The sequence below is a fragment of the Paroedura picta genome, chromosome 4 (genome assembly GCF_049243985.1).
Source record: "Paroedura picta isolate Pp20150507F chromosome 4, Ppicta_v3.0, whole genome shotgun sequence".
In the NCBI taxonomy this organism is placed as follows: Eukaryota; Metazoa; Chordata; class Lepidosauria; order Squamata; family Gekkonidae; genus Paroedura; species Paroedura picta.
Genome location: NC_135372.1, coordinates 142,052,099 through 142,067,322, shown reverse-complemented (window position 1 = coordinate 142,067,322; position 15,224 = coordinate 142,052,099). Strand labels below are relative to the sequence as shown.

The 15,224-nt window shown below is 50.7% G+C and overlaps 1 protein-coding gene and 1 long non-coding RNA gene across 7 annotated transcripts in view; one reads left to right on the top strand and one right to left on the bottom strand.

The window, feature by feature from the left end:
- Positions 1–5,456: 5,456 nt before the first annotated feature.
- Positions 5,457–13,292, top strand: LOC143836542 (uncharacterized). The gene is made up of 4 exons (XR_013230643.1): positions 5,457–5,707; positions 6,349–6,408; positions 12,193–12,251; positions 13,150–13,292. It is a non-coding gene; the product is annotated as an uncharacterized LOC143836542 (long non-coding RNA).
- Positions 12,989–15,224, bottom strand: part of GMEB2 (glucocorticoid modulatory element binding protein 2) — a 23,643-nt gene continuing 21,407 nt past the window's right edge. For all 6 annotated transcript variants that reach the window (XM_077335952.1, XM_077335954.1, XM_077335951.1 and 3 more), the window contains one exon: positions 12,989–14,842. In XM_077335952.1, coding sequence (XP_077192067.1) covers positions 14,196–14,842 — 647 coding nt within the window. In that variant the 3' untranslated portion in view covers positions 12,989–14,195. The remainder of the gene's footprint in view (positions 14,843–15,224) is intronic.

Below are 15,224 nucleotides of genomic sequence, written 5' to 3'. Positions count from 1 at the left end.
AACATGGATCCCGGTGCGGAATGGCCCATAATTTTTAAGGAAGCTTGACCTGCTCCCCACTTACCTGGGCAAATCCTTTTTCTTCTGAGGTCCTCTTTGGTGGCTTCAAGTCCTGACTTTCATTGACAGGCCTGTGGTTGAGGCCTGGCTGATATCAAGGCATAAAGGACCTCCATCCTCTCTCCTCTATGTTCTCCTCCTTCCTCTACATGAGGTTCCCTCTGCAGGGGATATTTTGGCCACCACCCTGAGGGCTGAATTCGCCAGCAGTATTGCGTTGGCTAAGAAACAAACTGCATTTTAATCTCTTTTTAAAGTTTCAGCATGTTCAGTGTGTGTTATTGTCCAACACTGTTCCAAACCCGTTATGGTGAAGGGCTGTTTATCAATTATAAATAAATAAATGAGGCTTCAGTTCAGAAGCTCCCCTGAGCACAAAGGGTCAGGGGCGGGGGATAACCTCCTCTATCGCTACTCAGTCGGCTCGACTTAAAAAGACACGTATTCATACCCCCAAGAGCGGGGAGAGTAAAAGAGGCCAGCTATGGAAATAACTGCCCGTCTATCTTAGGAACAGGAAGCCGAAGAGGGTAAACAGGTTGCAACATGCAAACTGGCTGCAACGGGGAAAGGGCGGTATTTCGGAAAAGCAGCAACACGCATTAAAAACAAAACCCTAAAAGCTGCTGTGGAGGAATCCAGGTGTGATGATGGGGCGAAGGGGTTGGGGGGTGGGGGGACAGGACACCCTAGCTCCCCAGCAGAAATCCTGCAGGAGGTTACAAGAGATCTGTTTCAGCCCATGGTATGTTCAAATAAAAAGATCTCAGGCAGCAGGGCCGGGAAAGCACCCAGCTTGAAGAGCCCCTGCTACTCTGAGTAGACCACACTTGGCTAGAGGGACCGTTGGGCTGACTAGATGAGCCTGCTTTGCAGGTTGGAAGAAAACAATATATCCTACTTTTATATCCCACTTTTCACTGCCTGAAGGAGTCCTAAAGCAGCTTACAATCGCCTTCCCTTTCCCCACAACAGACACCCTGTGGGGGAAATCTGTCTTGTGTATCTGTGAGCCTGAGAGAGCTCTGACAAAACTGCACTGTGAGAATAGCTCTGTAAGAACTGTGGCTGGCTCAAGGTCACCCAGCATGCTGTCTGTGGAGGAGGAGTGGGGAATCAAACCCAGTTCTCCAAATTAGAGGCCACAACCACTGCAGCAAACTGACATTTATATCTGTTCCAGATAATATTCCTGGTAAGGCCTAGGAGGAGGTGCGTGTCTCATGGCTTAAGTGCCACTCAGCGCTTAACACTCACTCAGGGCAGCTGTCCCGCCCCTGAGTATCTCCTCCTCCAACCAGCTTGCCTGTCAGTCCAGCGGCCAGCCAATGGCCTTCCTTCCCCCACCCCTGACCACCCCCTCCTCCTTCCACTTTCCTCTGAGGCTCGGAGGCTGCAGATCCCTGCTGCATGAGAGCTGCCCCTGTCAGTGAGTTCCCTAACAGCTGCCTGCAGCCATTCCAGGTCCTGGGGAGAGGGGGAGGCCATCCATAAAGTCCTTCCACCACCCCCCCGCCCCCAATCTAGCAGCCGTTGTATTCCTGGATGTAATGGGCTTGGCCCCTAGTCTTGAATAAAACCTTTCTGGACTCAGACCGTCTTGCTGTTTCAGGCCCACCCAGCTGAACACCCACCTGAATTTATTTTGGAACAAGTTAGCACGTGGGAAGGAGGGGGGGGCACAGGTGGCACATGTAAACAGCTCTGCTTCCCAATCAAATTCTGCATGGTCGTGCCACTTCTGGGGTTTCTCAAAGCCGGAAGAATGTTTCAGGGGTTTCTTATAGGTAAAAGAAGTTGACAAAAGTTGATTTACGCCATCACATGTGCATTAAAATGTGCACATAAGATTATCTTCACTTAGAGTTGGGTGATCATATTCATGACTCATTATTGCCCTTGCCTATTTTAGCCCTAAATTAATGTCTTTCCGTGGGCTGCTAGTTATAGACCGCCAGCTCCCTACCCAGCTACAAAGGACTGGTTATCTCCTTTCTACCAAGCACTGCCTTTGATGTAAAATGATGTCAGACAATCTAGCTTCTGCTAATTCCCTAGTGTTCAATTCAAGGGCACAGCCTAGAGCTGAAAGGGCTATCCCTTTCATATCCAAAGAACATTTCCTCTTACTTTATCGTTTTCCTTCAACATCAGGAATTGCTAGAAAGTTCGACCCTTTGTTGTGGGAAAGAAAAAGAAATCACTTAATCCAGGGGTAGTCAAACTGCGGCCCTCCAGATGTCCATGGACTACAATTCCCAGAAGCCCCTGCCAGCATTCGCTGGCAGGGGCTTCTGGGAATTGTAGTCCATGGACATCTGGAGGGCCGCAGTTTGACTACCCCTGAATCCGTTGAGAACCACTGCTCTAAATGTCCATGGACTACAATTGCCATGAGCCCCTGTCAGCACATGCTGGCAGGGGGCAGGGGCTCATGGCAATTGTAGTCCATGGACCTTTGGAGAGCGACAGTTTGGTCACCCCTGTTGTACATGCTAAGCTGGTTTCACTTTCCACTTCTCACAGCTGGTCATGAGTTCCCTTTCCACTGATGTAACCTTTCCCCCCCATCAGCTGCTTGGTTTGCTTCTCTGACGTTGTTCTGTGGCAATCGTGCGGCAATCGTGAGACGCGGAGAGAGAACGTCAATCGGCTTTGCTTTTTTCCTTCCTGTTTCGTGTTGACAAAAACCCAAACCTTGGCCAAATCCCAGCCCAGAAGGGAAACCACAAAATATTTCTACCCTTTCGTCCAGCAAACCAACTGCAAGGCAAACAGAATACAAACCAGCGACGCTTCCCCTGATGAATTTCTGCCTGCCCCGATACTACGAAAGGCTATGCTGGAAAACAGACGGTGATAATTTATGGATGGCTTTGGAAGGGGGCTAGACAAATTCAGGGGGGAAGCAAGAAAGAGACATAGTCCAGGAGCACCTTAAAGGCTTTTTCCGCGTTCATTTCTTCAGATACAGCAAATAGGACAGGTGGATTTTCATTCTAGATGTCTCTGAAGAACTGAGCCGTGACTCACAAGAGCTGCCACAAATTTGATTAGTCCTTAAGGTACTACTGGATTCTTCCTCTTGTTTGCTGCTACAGACGGAGTAACAGCGACCCATCTAGATCTAGCCTCATGGAGGAAGGTCTACCATGGATAGGGTTTCCAGCTCCAGGTTAGGAAATGACTGGTGGGGGATATCTGGGGAGACCAGGGTATGGGGAGTGTAGGGAGTTCAGTGGGGCCTAATACCACAGAGTCCACTTTCCAAAATGGTCATTTTCTCCAGGTGAGCTGATTCCGTTGACCTGGAGATCACTTGTAAACACCTGGGAGTTGAAAAACCCAGTTGTCTGCAGCGGCTGAATGGAGCCTCCAAGTTTAGACGCAGTATAACTTTGGATGCCAGGATGGACAGGGGAAGACCTGGATCTCCCCACCATATTTGGACTCCTCTTTCAAATGGGATTCCGGTCTAGAGGAACCATTGGTCTGATCCAGCAGGGCTGGCCTTCTCCTGTCTCATTCTGGGTCTTTCCACAATCCTTTTAGTCAATGCAACAGGAGCAGGGCTAATGAGTTATTTCCCTTCGGACGCGTTGTCTCTCTAAAAATTGCTTTCCAAGCTAGCCTGATCTTATCCGCATTTATTTATTTATCATATGTCGCGTGTAGTAGAGCCAGGACATTGGAGGCTTGTCTGGCAGCCAGGCAAGGGACATTCGAAGGTTTGCCATAGCCTGCCTTTGTGGCACGGCCCCAGGTGGTCCTTGGAGGAACTGCCACCCCAATCCATGGAGGTCTCCCATCCAAATACAAAGTAGGGATGTTCGGAGGTGGTTTGCAATTGCCTGCCTCTGTGGCAAGACCCCTGGAGGTCCTTGAAGGAACTACCACCCCAATCCTTGGAGGTCTCCCATCCAAATACCAGCCAGGGCTGGTCCCGCTTAGCTTATCAGATCACCAAGGAAATTCAGGTAGGCAATGGCCAACCAATTCGGTTCATTGGTCCTGCCTGGGAAGGACCAGGCTCACCCGATCCTATCAGATCTCAGAAGCTAAGCAGCTTTGGTCCTGGTTGATGCTTAGATGGGGGATCAACAAGGACGTCCAAGGAAAAATGCAGTCATAGCAGGGCTCTCTCTGCCCCACTTACCATCTCAGGGTGTCTGTTGTGGGGAGAGGAAGGGAAGGCGATTGGAAGCCGCTTTGAGATTCCTTCTGGTAAAGAAAAGCCGTGTATAAAAACCAACTCCTCCTCCTCTGCCTCTTTCTTCTTGTTCAAGAAAGTCCAAACAGAAATAATGGAACCTTTTCCTTTGCATGTGCTTTAATTAATACATTCAAGGGAAATAATGATGAAGAAGAAGAGTTGGTTCTTCTATGCCACTTTTCTCTACCCGAAGGAGTCTCAAGGCAGCTTCCATTCGCCTTCCCTTCCCTCTCCCCACAACAGACACCCTGTGGGGTGGGTGAGGCTGAGAGAGCCCTGAGATTACTGCTCTGTCAGAACAGCTTTATCAGTGCTGTGGTGAGCCCAAGGTCACCCAGCTGGCTGCAAGTGGAGGAACGAGGAATCAAACTCGGTGCACCAGATTAGAAGTCCACACTCCTAACCACTACACCAAGCTGGCTCTGAACGTACATGCTTCTCTTGGCCAAATGTTCTAGAAATCTTGTGTGTATACTTACATTGAGAAGTTAGTTCAATGTACTCTTGGTTAATAGCGTCATGGAAAGACACAGAATGAGAACACTGAACTAACTTAGTCAGTGAGTTTAAGTATGCACGCGGGAGATTTCGAGAACATTCAAATAGAGAAGCATGTACATTCACATTTTAAAAGAATGCAAATGTGAAAAATTTGTTGTTGTTAGTTGCGAAGTGGCGTCCGACCCATCGCGACCCCACGGACAATGATCCTCCAGGCCTTCCTGTCCTCTCCCATTCCCCGGAGTCCATTTAAGTTTGCCAAAAAACTTGTGAAAAATAGAGAAAGACTAAGATTCCCTGAGTATAGTTAATTCCATCTTACTTTAGGCATTTCTTAGCCTAGCTCTTTGTGGGAGCAGTCAGTCAAGGTTGAGAATGTCTGATCTTGAGGCGTGACATTTATTTTGGGCAACTAGACATGCACAATATCAACTTTGTATCCCCCGTGCTCGGTATCCTCCTTGCTTTTACTCTGAGCTCTTGTTCTTTCTGCTCAGCCTCCCCCCTCCCATTGTGGATGAGAGGCTCCTGCAATCCATCAATCGCAATAAAACTCGTTCAAAGGACTCACTCTGTGCTCTGCTGCTGACGGCCTCCTGGCAGACCAGCCCAAGGCCGATTCCCCGTCACAGGGACCTTTGGAATTCAGACTCTGCATGGCGGGTACGGCTTACCTTCAGGCAGGCAGTAGAGCTGTGGTCTAAGCATCATTTTTTCAAAATCTGCCCTGCCCAAATATCCAGTGTCCCATCGGGAACCTTGCTGGGCCAATGCTCCACCTGGCCCCTTGCACTTGGCGAGCACTGAGGTGGGATGGCCTTGGTGAGACACGCCTGGCCTTGACCAGGAACAGGGCCTTTTTGGTCTTGGCTCCGACCTTGTGGAATGAGCTGCCAGAAGAGCTGAAGGCCCTGCTGGAGTTATTGCAGTTCGGTAAGACCTGTAAACAGAGCCTCTTGTGGCACAGAGTGGTAAGGCAGCTGACATGCTGTCTGAAGCTTTGCCCATGAGGCTGGGAGTTCGATTCCAGCAGCCAGCTCAAGGTTGACTCAGCCTTCCATCCTTCCGAGGTCGGTAAAATGAGTACCCAGCTTGCTGGGGGGAAAACGGCAATGACTGGGGAAGGCACTGGCAAACCACCCCGTATTGAGTCTGCCATGAAAACGCTAGAGGGCGTCACCCCAAGGGTCAGACAGGACTCGGTGCTTGCACAGGGGATAACTTTACCTTTACCTTTAAGACCTGTAAGCTCTTTTGCCAGGCATTCCGTTGAGACCACGACAAAGGAGATCTACTGGATCTCTCCTCTGCACACCTGAGCATTTACCCTGAGGCAATGGGCTGGGGGTTGTCCCATCCAGTTAGTCGTGGGGTATTGTTTAGTTGAGGGAGGGTTGTTGGGTGTTGGGTTTTATTGTATTTTGGGTTTTTTTTTCCCTGCAAACTGCCTCAAGGCAGTTGGACGGAGAGTGGTGGTCAAGAAATAGAATAAATAAGACGGGGACTTCTGGTTGTAGGTATTTTTCCCACCCCATTCCATCTGTTACCAAAAATGTGTTTTGTTCTCTCCTCAGCACATCTGCGACACCTAGACACACTGCAGGGATGTCAAGACACGGAGGTGGCCCTAAAAGGTATGGAGAGGGGGGGGGGATTAATGTGGTGTCCAGTTAGCGTGTTCAGCATCATAAGTTGCTTGGAGCGAAGAGTGAAGAATTAATCCCTTCCCATATGCAGGCCCGTGGACTGGCGTGAACCAACCTGCCTTTTATTCACACTGGTCCATCCACCAGGCCCCATCAGCTTTCAAGGTTCGCTTCCAAAGTCAAAGGGTGAGAGGGCCTTGAAGGCTGGGAAATGGGCAGAGGGGCAGGGAAAAGAGAGAAAAGGCACTTGTTAGGTTTCGCTTTCCTCCTTATCTAGAAGCCGTAGACACCGGAAGGTGCCAAAACATACAAGGCCTTCTGTTTATCTTCGATAAGCCACCTTTCCCCTGAAATGAGGTTAGTTTGTTAAAGCTGGTAAACCAGAGGGCAGGAATTCAGGGCAGGAGGGACCAACTTAGAATTCCACCGCACCTTTCCTGCGGATTGCTAAATGTTTTCCCAGCAAGGCACCTGATTGGCCAATGGGAATTTGATCACCTGTGCGGATTTTTTAAAAACCTTCTCAATGTGACCAAAATACGAGAGCCTCGGTTTAGTCATTTCAGCTGCTATGAAGAGTTCAGCCTTGATTTGATCTAGAACCTACTTTTACGTCCTTTTGGGTGTCACAGAATCATATAATTGGAAGGGACCTCCAGGGTCATCTGGTCCAAAGTCCTGCACAAAGCAGGAAACTCACAAATACTTGACCAGCCACAGCGACCCCAATTCCATGCCCAGAGGATGCCCCCCCCCAAAACCCCCAGACTCCCTGACCAGTCTGGCCTGGAAGAAATTTGCCTTCCAACCCCAAAGTGGCAATTGGCATTTTCCTGGGCATGCAAGGAAAGGCCACAAGAGCCAAGCATGGACACAATCCCTTCTGCCCACCCACTCACCATCTGCCTAAGTTTACAGAATCAGCATTTCTGTCCAGTGGCTCTCCAGCCTCTGTATAAAAATTTCCAAAGATGGAGAACCCCCCCCCCCCCCCCGAGGAAGCCTGTTCCACTGAGAAACCGCTCTGACTGTCAGGAACTTCTTCTGGATGGTTAGAATCATAGAATCATAGAGTTGGAAGGGGCCATAGAGGCCAGCTAGTCCAACCCCCTGCTCAACGCAGGATCAGCCCTAAGCATCCTAAAGCATCCAAGAAAAGTGCGTATCCAACCGTTGCTTGAAGACTGCCAGTGGAATTTCTTTCAAATTAATTTCTTTCAAATTAGACAGAATTTCTTTCAAATTAATTTCAACTCATTGGTTCTGGTCTGACCCTCTGAGCCAACAAAAAACAACTCTGCTCCATCTTCTCTATGACAGCGCGTCAAGTATTTGGAGATGGTTACCATATCACCTCTCGGTCATCTCCTCTCCAGGCTAAACAGACCAAGCTCCCTCAACCTTTCCTCATATGATTTAGTCTCCAAACCCCTCACCATCTTCCTAATCCTCCTCTGGACGTGCCTGAGTTTGTCTACATCCTTCTACAATTGTGGTGCCCAAAATTTAACACAGGACTCCAAGTGAGGTTGAACCAGAGCAAAGTGGTACCATCACCTCGTGCAATCTGAACACTATTTTGATACAGCCCAAAATCCCATTAGCCTTTTTAGCCACTGAATCACACTGCTGATTCAGTGCATGGTTTACCCCTAGACCCTTTTCACGTTTATATCTTCATAAAACTTAGGACAACTTCCATGTCTTGATGTCCCTGCAGTGTGTAGTTGACCCAGATGCAGTGAGAATGACATGCATATTTTGGGTGACACATGGGAGGGGGTATTGTCAGGCTATGAATTCCATTTTTCTGTCGTTTGGGCCAAGGGGTTTCCCACTACTTCTCTAGTGACCCCTACTGTTCACAAAAGAAACAGCCTTTCTGTCACCTGGCTTCTTCGTTGTGCAGAACTAAAAAGAAAACTTCTGCAGTCACAGCCAAACCTGGCTTCTCCAGCTTTTCTCATTACCACCAAGAGTGGAAAAATGCCCGGATAAAGTGTGTGAAGCCACACTGCAGGCAAAAGACGAAAGTGTTGGTCTGAACAGGCCGTTTTGAGTACAGTGGCACCAAGACCAACAAAGTTTCGTTACTTGGCGTCTTCAGTATTAAAACAGGAGCAGGTAGGAAGACATCTATCTGCCTCTTGAGAGGTTGGAGAACGGCTGTCAGACGGTGTAGACAAGACGGAGTAGCTGGGCCAAGGGTGGGATGAAAAGGTGGAATTCACTGCCAGAAGATGTGGTGATGGCCACACAGAAATAAATAGCTTTAAAGGGGGGGTTAGATAGGTGCATGGACGATAAGTCTATCAATGGCTACTAGCCATAGCAACTGAGGGGAACCTCCATGTTCAAAAGCAGTCAACCTCTGAATCTCAAGTAAAATCGGGAAGGCCTCGGCCTCTATGCCATGGCTGGCCATTCAGAGGAACAGGAGGCTGGACTAGATGGACCCCTGGTCTGATCCAGCAGGGCTCTCCTGATGTTCTTAGGAAGGCCTCGGCCTCTCTGCCCAGTTGCTGGCCCTCCAGAGGAACTGGCTGGCCCCTGTGTGAGACAGGAGACAGGAATAGATGGACCACTGGTCTGATCCAGCAGGGCTCTTCTGATGTCCTTAGGAAGGCCTCGGCCTCTCTGCCCTGTTGCTGGCCCTCCAGAGGAACTGGTTGGCCCCTGTGTGAGACAGGAGGCTGGACTAGATGGACCCCTCGTCTGACCCAGCAGGGCTCTCCTGATGTCCTTAGGAAGGCCTCGGCCTCTCTGCCCTGTTGCTGGCCCTCCAGAGGAACCGGCTGGCCCCTGTGTGAGACAGGAGGCTGGACTGGATGGACCCCTGGTCTGACCCGACAGGGCTCTTCTGATGTCCTTAGGAAGGCCTCGGCCTCCCTGCCCTGTTGCTGGCCCTCCAGAGGAACCGGCTGGCCCCTGTGTGAGACAGGAGGCTGGACTGGATGGACCCCTGGTCTGACCCGACAGGGCTCTTCTGATATCCTTAGGAAGGCCTCGGCCTCTCTGCCCTGTTGCTGGCCCTCCAGAGGAACCGGCTGGCCCCTGTGTGAGGCAGGAGGCTGGACTAGATGGACCCCTCGTCTGATCCAGCAGGGCTCTTCTGATGTCCTTAGGAAGGCCTCGGCCTCCCTGCCCTGTTGCTAGCCCTCCAGAGGAACTGGCTGGCCACTGTGTGAGACAGGAGGCTGGACTAGATGGGCCCCTCGTCTGACCCAGCAGGGCTCTTTGATTTCCTTATGACTTGGCCTCTCTGCCCTGCTGTTGGCCCTGCAGATGAACTGGTTGGCCCCTGGGTGAGGCAGGAGGCTGGACTAGATGGACGTCTGTCTGATCCAGCAGGGCCCTTCTGATGTCCTTACGAAGGCCTCGTCCTCTCTGCCCTGTTGCTGGCCCTGCAGAGGAACTGGTTGGCCCCTGTGTGAGACAGGAGGCTGGACTAGATGGACCCCTGGTCTGACCCAGCAGGGCTCTCCTGATGTCCTTAGGAAGGCCTCGGCCTCCCTGCCCTGTTGCTGGCCCTGCAGAGGAACTGGTTGGCCCCTGTGTGAGACAGGAGGCTGGACTAGATGGACCCCTGGTCTGACCCAGCAGGGCTCTCCTGATGTGCTTATAAAAGCAACGGTGAAATCTGAAACAGAGTTAGTCCTTTGATCTTAGAAAAGTGTCCTACCATTTAGGATTATTTCCGACGATAACTGTGTTGGCTTGATAGCCCTCAGAAAAAGGAGCTACTATGAGAGATTACAAAGTGAGGATGCCACCCTTGAATTCACTGACGCATCCAGGCCGCTGAGCAACTTCCCTTCCCCCAGGGCTGAGTAGAGATATAGGATTTGTACCTCCCTACAGATGCTAATTTTCTGCTCCCAGGCATTTCTCCCCTGCTCCAATCAAGCAGATTACATTCTGACTCTATTCAAGCTCATATCTGATTAATTATGCTTAGACTCTTGAAAGTTTATACTCCAAAAAATCATGTTGGCCTCCGCTTGAGATAGTAGTGCAAGTTTTGTATATTCCTCGCCTTTGAAGACAAGCTTTCAGGCCTGAGAGTACGATGACAATTTTCTATGCTCCCCTTTGATTTGTGCACAGAATAGTCAAGTCTCCAGCAGAGAAATAATTTCAGCTATAACTGTGAAGACAAAGCTGCTAACCATGTTAGTCTGAAGCAGCAGAAGGGATTTTGAGTCCGGTGGCACCAATCTAGACCACAAAGTTTATTCAGTGTACGCTTCCTTGCGCAGCACGCTTTGTCGGCTACCAAGGAGGGTGCATGTGCATGAAAACATGTACTTTGAAGAAAACTTTGTTGGTCTTAGAATTGCAAGTTATTAGAACACTCAAAACTGTGACTTACCCTGGACTCAACAAGGACATTGGTTTTTAAACTCACTATTCATGCGAACCTTGTTCAACTCGTGTATCCATATTCCTCACAATTTATTTTGTGATATTGTGATAATGTGACTGTAAAGTAATGGCAGAGCCTCTTGTGGCACAGAGTGGTAAGGCAGCAGACATGCAGTCTGAAAGCTCTGCCCATGAGGCTGGGAGTTCAATCCCAGCAGCTGGCACAAGGTTGACTCAGCCTTCCATCCTTCCGAGGTCAGTAAAATGAGTACTCAGCTTGCTGGGGGGTAAATGGTAATGACTGGGGAAGGCACTGGCAAACCACCCCGTATTGAGTCTGCCATGAAAACGCTAGAGGGCGTCTCCCCAAGGGTCAGACAGGACTCTGTGCTTGCACAGGGGATATGTTTACTTTTACCTTTTAAAGTAATGGTAATGTTATGGAATGAGCCTCTTGTGGCGCAGAGTGGTAAGGCAGCGATATGCTGTCTGGAGCTGTCTGCCCATGAGGTTGGGAGTTCAATCCCAGCAGCCGGCTCAAGGTTGACTCAGCCTTCCATCCTTCCGAGGTCGGTAAAATGAGTACCCAGCTTGCTGGGGGGTAAACGGTCATGACTGGGGAAGGCACTGGCAAACCACCCCGTATTGAGTCTGCCATGAAAACGCTAGAGGGCGTCACCCCAAGGGTCAGACATGACTCGGTGCTTGCACAGGGGATACCTTTACCTTTACCTAATGTTATGGAATGATGAGTTTACCCCCTGTCCTTGGGATAAGGCAATTATCTTGTAAGAATGTTTCACACTGGCATGGAAAAAGATGGGGCAAGCAGCATATGGATGCTGGAGGCTGATCCTGCACTGAGCAGAGGGAAGGACTAGATGGCCTCTGTGGCCCCTTCCCACTCTAGGATTCTAGGAGTCTAGTTCAGCCATGGAATGGGCTGCCTGAGGAGGTGGGGAGCTCCCCTCACTGGCCGTCTTCAAGCAGCGTCTGGACAGATCCTTCTCCTGGATGCTGGAGGCTGATCCTGCACTGAGCAGGGGGTTGGACTAGATGGCCTGTATGGCCCCTTCCCACTCTAGGATTCTGTTATTCTGTGGTGTGGAAGCCTTTGATCACTGTCAGTTTTATTTCTCCCATGTTTGTGTGAACAACTGAATTTCAGGGGGGCTGATTGGCTGTTTTGTCAAAGAATTATCATTGGCTGTATCTGGATGTGTGACAGCTTACTAATGTAACAGGATTAATTTTTGCTATATATTCCCACGGTCATGTAAGGCGTTCTTAGTCTGATGAAGGGTGCTTGCACTGGAAAGCTCATGCCCTGAATAACTCTTTGTTGGTCTTAAAGGTGCTACTGGACTCTGATTTTATTGTTCCTCCTCCTGTGTTCTGCTTTTACAGACCCACTGGCTTCACAGCTCCATGCCTTCCATTCCTGCAAGATTTGTTGATCTTAAAAGGTACCCCTTTACTCAAAACTTTGTTCTTTAACGTTAACTAAGATGCATGAATTGCTTTTAATGTATTTTAAAATTTGAAACTTTGCACGGGTTTTTAAATCTCATACAAGAGTCTAAGGACGGTCTAATAATTAAAGCAAGCAGAGAGAAACAGACCTATCCACTGGCAATATGATAAAGAAAAATGTTCTATTTTTGTGGTTTTGTCTAATAAATCAAGCAAAAAATGGGTTGGTGGGTGCTGTGTCGTCCTAGCCTCCAGATGTCCATGGACCACATTTCCCAGAAGCCCCTGCCAGCGAATGCTGGCAGGGGCTTCTGGGAATTGTAGTCCATGGACATCTGGAAGGCCGCAGTTTGACTACCCCTGGTCTAGCCTGATCTATGGGAATGTTAATATATAAGGAAGCCACATCCCACGTTACCAACACTGCTTCCTTGGGTACCTTTAAATGCTCCACCAAATTTATAAAGTGGGTAGTGTCTTTAAGCAGAAAATTATTTTTAGGAGAATTATTTTGTATCGCCTGACCCAAGAACTTTGCATGGGTTTTTAAATCTTCCTGACGTGAGCCACCCCAAGTCCATCTTGAGAGGGGTGGCATACAAATCAAAGGATGGAAGGATGGGATGGATGAGTAAAGGCCAGTGGTTTTGGTCCCAAATCCGTTTCCTTTGGCCTCAGTGAAACAGATGGGGCCCAGACTTCCCGTATACGCTAGCCAAGAAACCAGGGATTTGCTTTTCAAAAACCATTTTATGGGTTGGTTGAAGAGAACAGCTTTCACTGCGATTGACAGACGTGTGTCCTGCAAGTAGCCGCCGTCTTGCAGCCAGAGACGCGCAAGGCGGCACTCTCTCACGCATCCCTTTTTTGGTTTTTGGTTTGTTTGTGCAGGTATCCAATACCTCAAAAGCCAGCGGAGCGGCCCAACAGCTTCCTCAAGAGCTGTGTATCGCCTCCTGCGCACGAGAACCCTTCCAGCAACGTCTCCCTTCTCGAACACAAAGCAGCAGATAAAAGTTTGCCAGCTATGCCGGGCCGTAGGGTAGGTGGGGGGAGGTAGATCAGGCACCCCACCACCGTGGCAGGAGCGTGGGCGCTGGAGAAAGAGGAAGCCCTTAAAAGCCTCCGCGTGTACGAGCTTTTCTCTACCAAAGCAGCCCTGCATGCGACGCATCCTCCCGAGCGCCTGGGGTCTTGAAGCAGAAAGCCATGAATTCATCACAATGAGGAGACGTCACGATGGGTTACAGCAACCGATCGGCATTCAGACACCAGCGATCCAAAGTCCAGGGGGGGGGGGGGGGAACGTCCTGCAGGCTTTGCCTCCTGGGCATGTTTTACAGACCCAACGATCCCTTCTGGAGCATTCGTGCCCGTTCTGTACATGGCCACTTCCCAGAGCACTTCTCTCCTCCTGAGACGAGGCGGGGAACCTGTGCGCCTGGAGATGTGTGCCGCACCCTGAATCCCACGTGTCGTACACTTCTGACTGCCTGCGCTTCCATTTTGGGAGAAACACCAGCTAGGTGCCATATCATTTCACTCTCCCTCTTAATGTATTTCCCCCCCTTCGGAACCTTACCTTGCTTGCTCTGCTCACCCTGCAAACTCTTGGGGGGTGCAGCTGAGATGGCCAGGGGTGGCCAGGGCTAATAAGAAGAGGATGGGAAAGACTCTGTCTCTGGTTCTGAATGCTTCCTAGGGAACAGTGATTTGTTCCCCTCTACCTTTTCCACTGTGTTCCCCCATCTCTCTCTCTCTCTCTCTCTCTCCTGGGATTTCCAGCCTCTGTTTTCCCATCAGCCAGGTTCTCTCTCTCTCTCTCGTACTCTGTTCCCAGTGCCTCCCTCTCCTCCTCCTCCTCAGCGCGGAGGCACAGCTGTGCGGAGCAAGCGCAGAGCACCCCCTTCCCCGGAAAGTGGGACCACGCCCACGTTTCACTTCTGCTCCAGCTCGTCTGCGACCGTGGTCACCTCGATGGTGGTGTGTTCTTCCGTGGCGGCTGCACCCTCGACGACGCTGGACGGCACGGTCACGATCGTGCTCCCGCCGGGCCCCACCTGCGCCACGTTCTGGAGGGCCGTGCCCAGCCCCGGCAGGGTGAGCAGCTGGAAAGGGCTGACCACTTTCAGCACGGTGCTGCCGTCTTGGATGGCCGCCGTGCTCAGGACCGTGAGGTTGGAGGCGTCTGGGTGGATCTCGACGGCATTGGGGAAGGCCGAACCCGCCGACGCCAGGACGGTGTAGCCGCCCAGGAGGGGGGAGACTGGAGAGTTCGCAGAGGTCACCTGTGCCGTGGTCTTCCCCAGCGTGGACGCCGGGAGAGCTGATACCACTTTGCCGAGAGGCAGGTTGGCGAGCTGAGTGATGGGCATGCCTGGCGCCAGGGTGATCTGGGCCGGCTGGGTCAGGACTTGAGAGGTGATGGCGGGGGGCCCCGACGTGGCTCTCGTCAGCCTGGGGCGCTTCTGGGGGGATGAAATGGACACCGGCGTCAAGGTCATCAGCACGTTGTTGAGATGCTGCGATTTGTGCTTCAGCTCCTTCGCCCTCTTCCGGTGTTCGTCGCACTGCTGCTCCAGAGCTGGAGGGAAAGCGAGAGAGGAGAGGGGTGATGAGGGGACAAAGAAGGCACCCCTCCCAGTCCAGTTCAGCCGAAACCCAAAACAAAGGCCCTTTTATCTATCGTATCATGTTTATCGTTTATTTATCTATCATGTGTACATAGGTTCCTGAGACTGTCTGGCTGCCAGGCAAGAGATGTTTGGAGACGGTCTGCCATTTCCTGCCCCCGCACCATGGCCCTGAAGGAAAAGAAGAGCTGGTTCTTATATGCCGCTTTTCTCCACCCGAAGGAGGCTCAAAGCAGCTTACAATCACCATGTGGGGGAGCGCAGAATCAAACCCAGCACGCCAGATTAGAAGTCTGCACTCCTAACCATCACACCAAACTGGCTGTGGTTGGG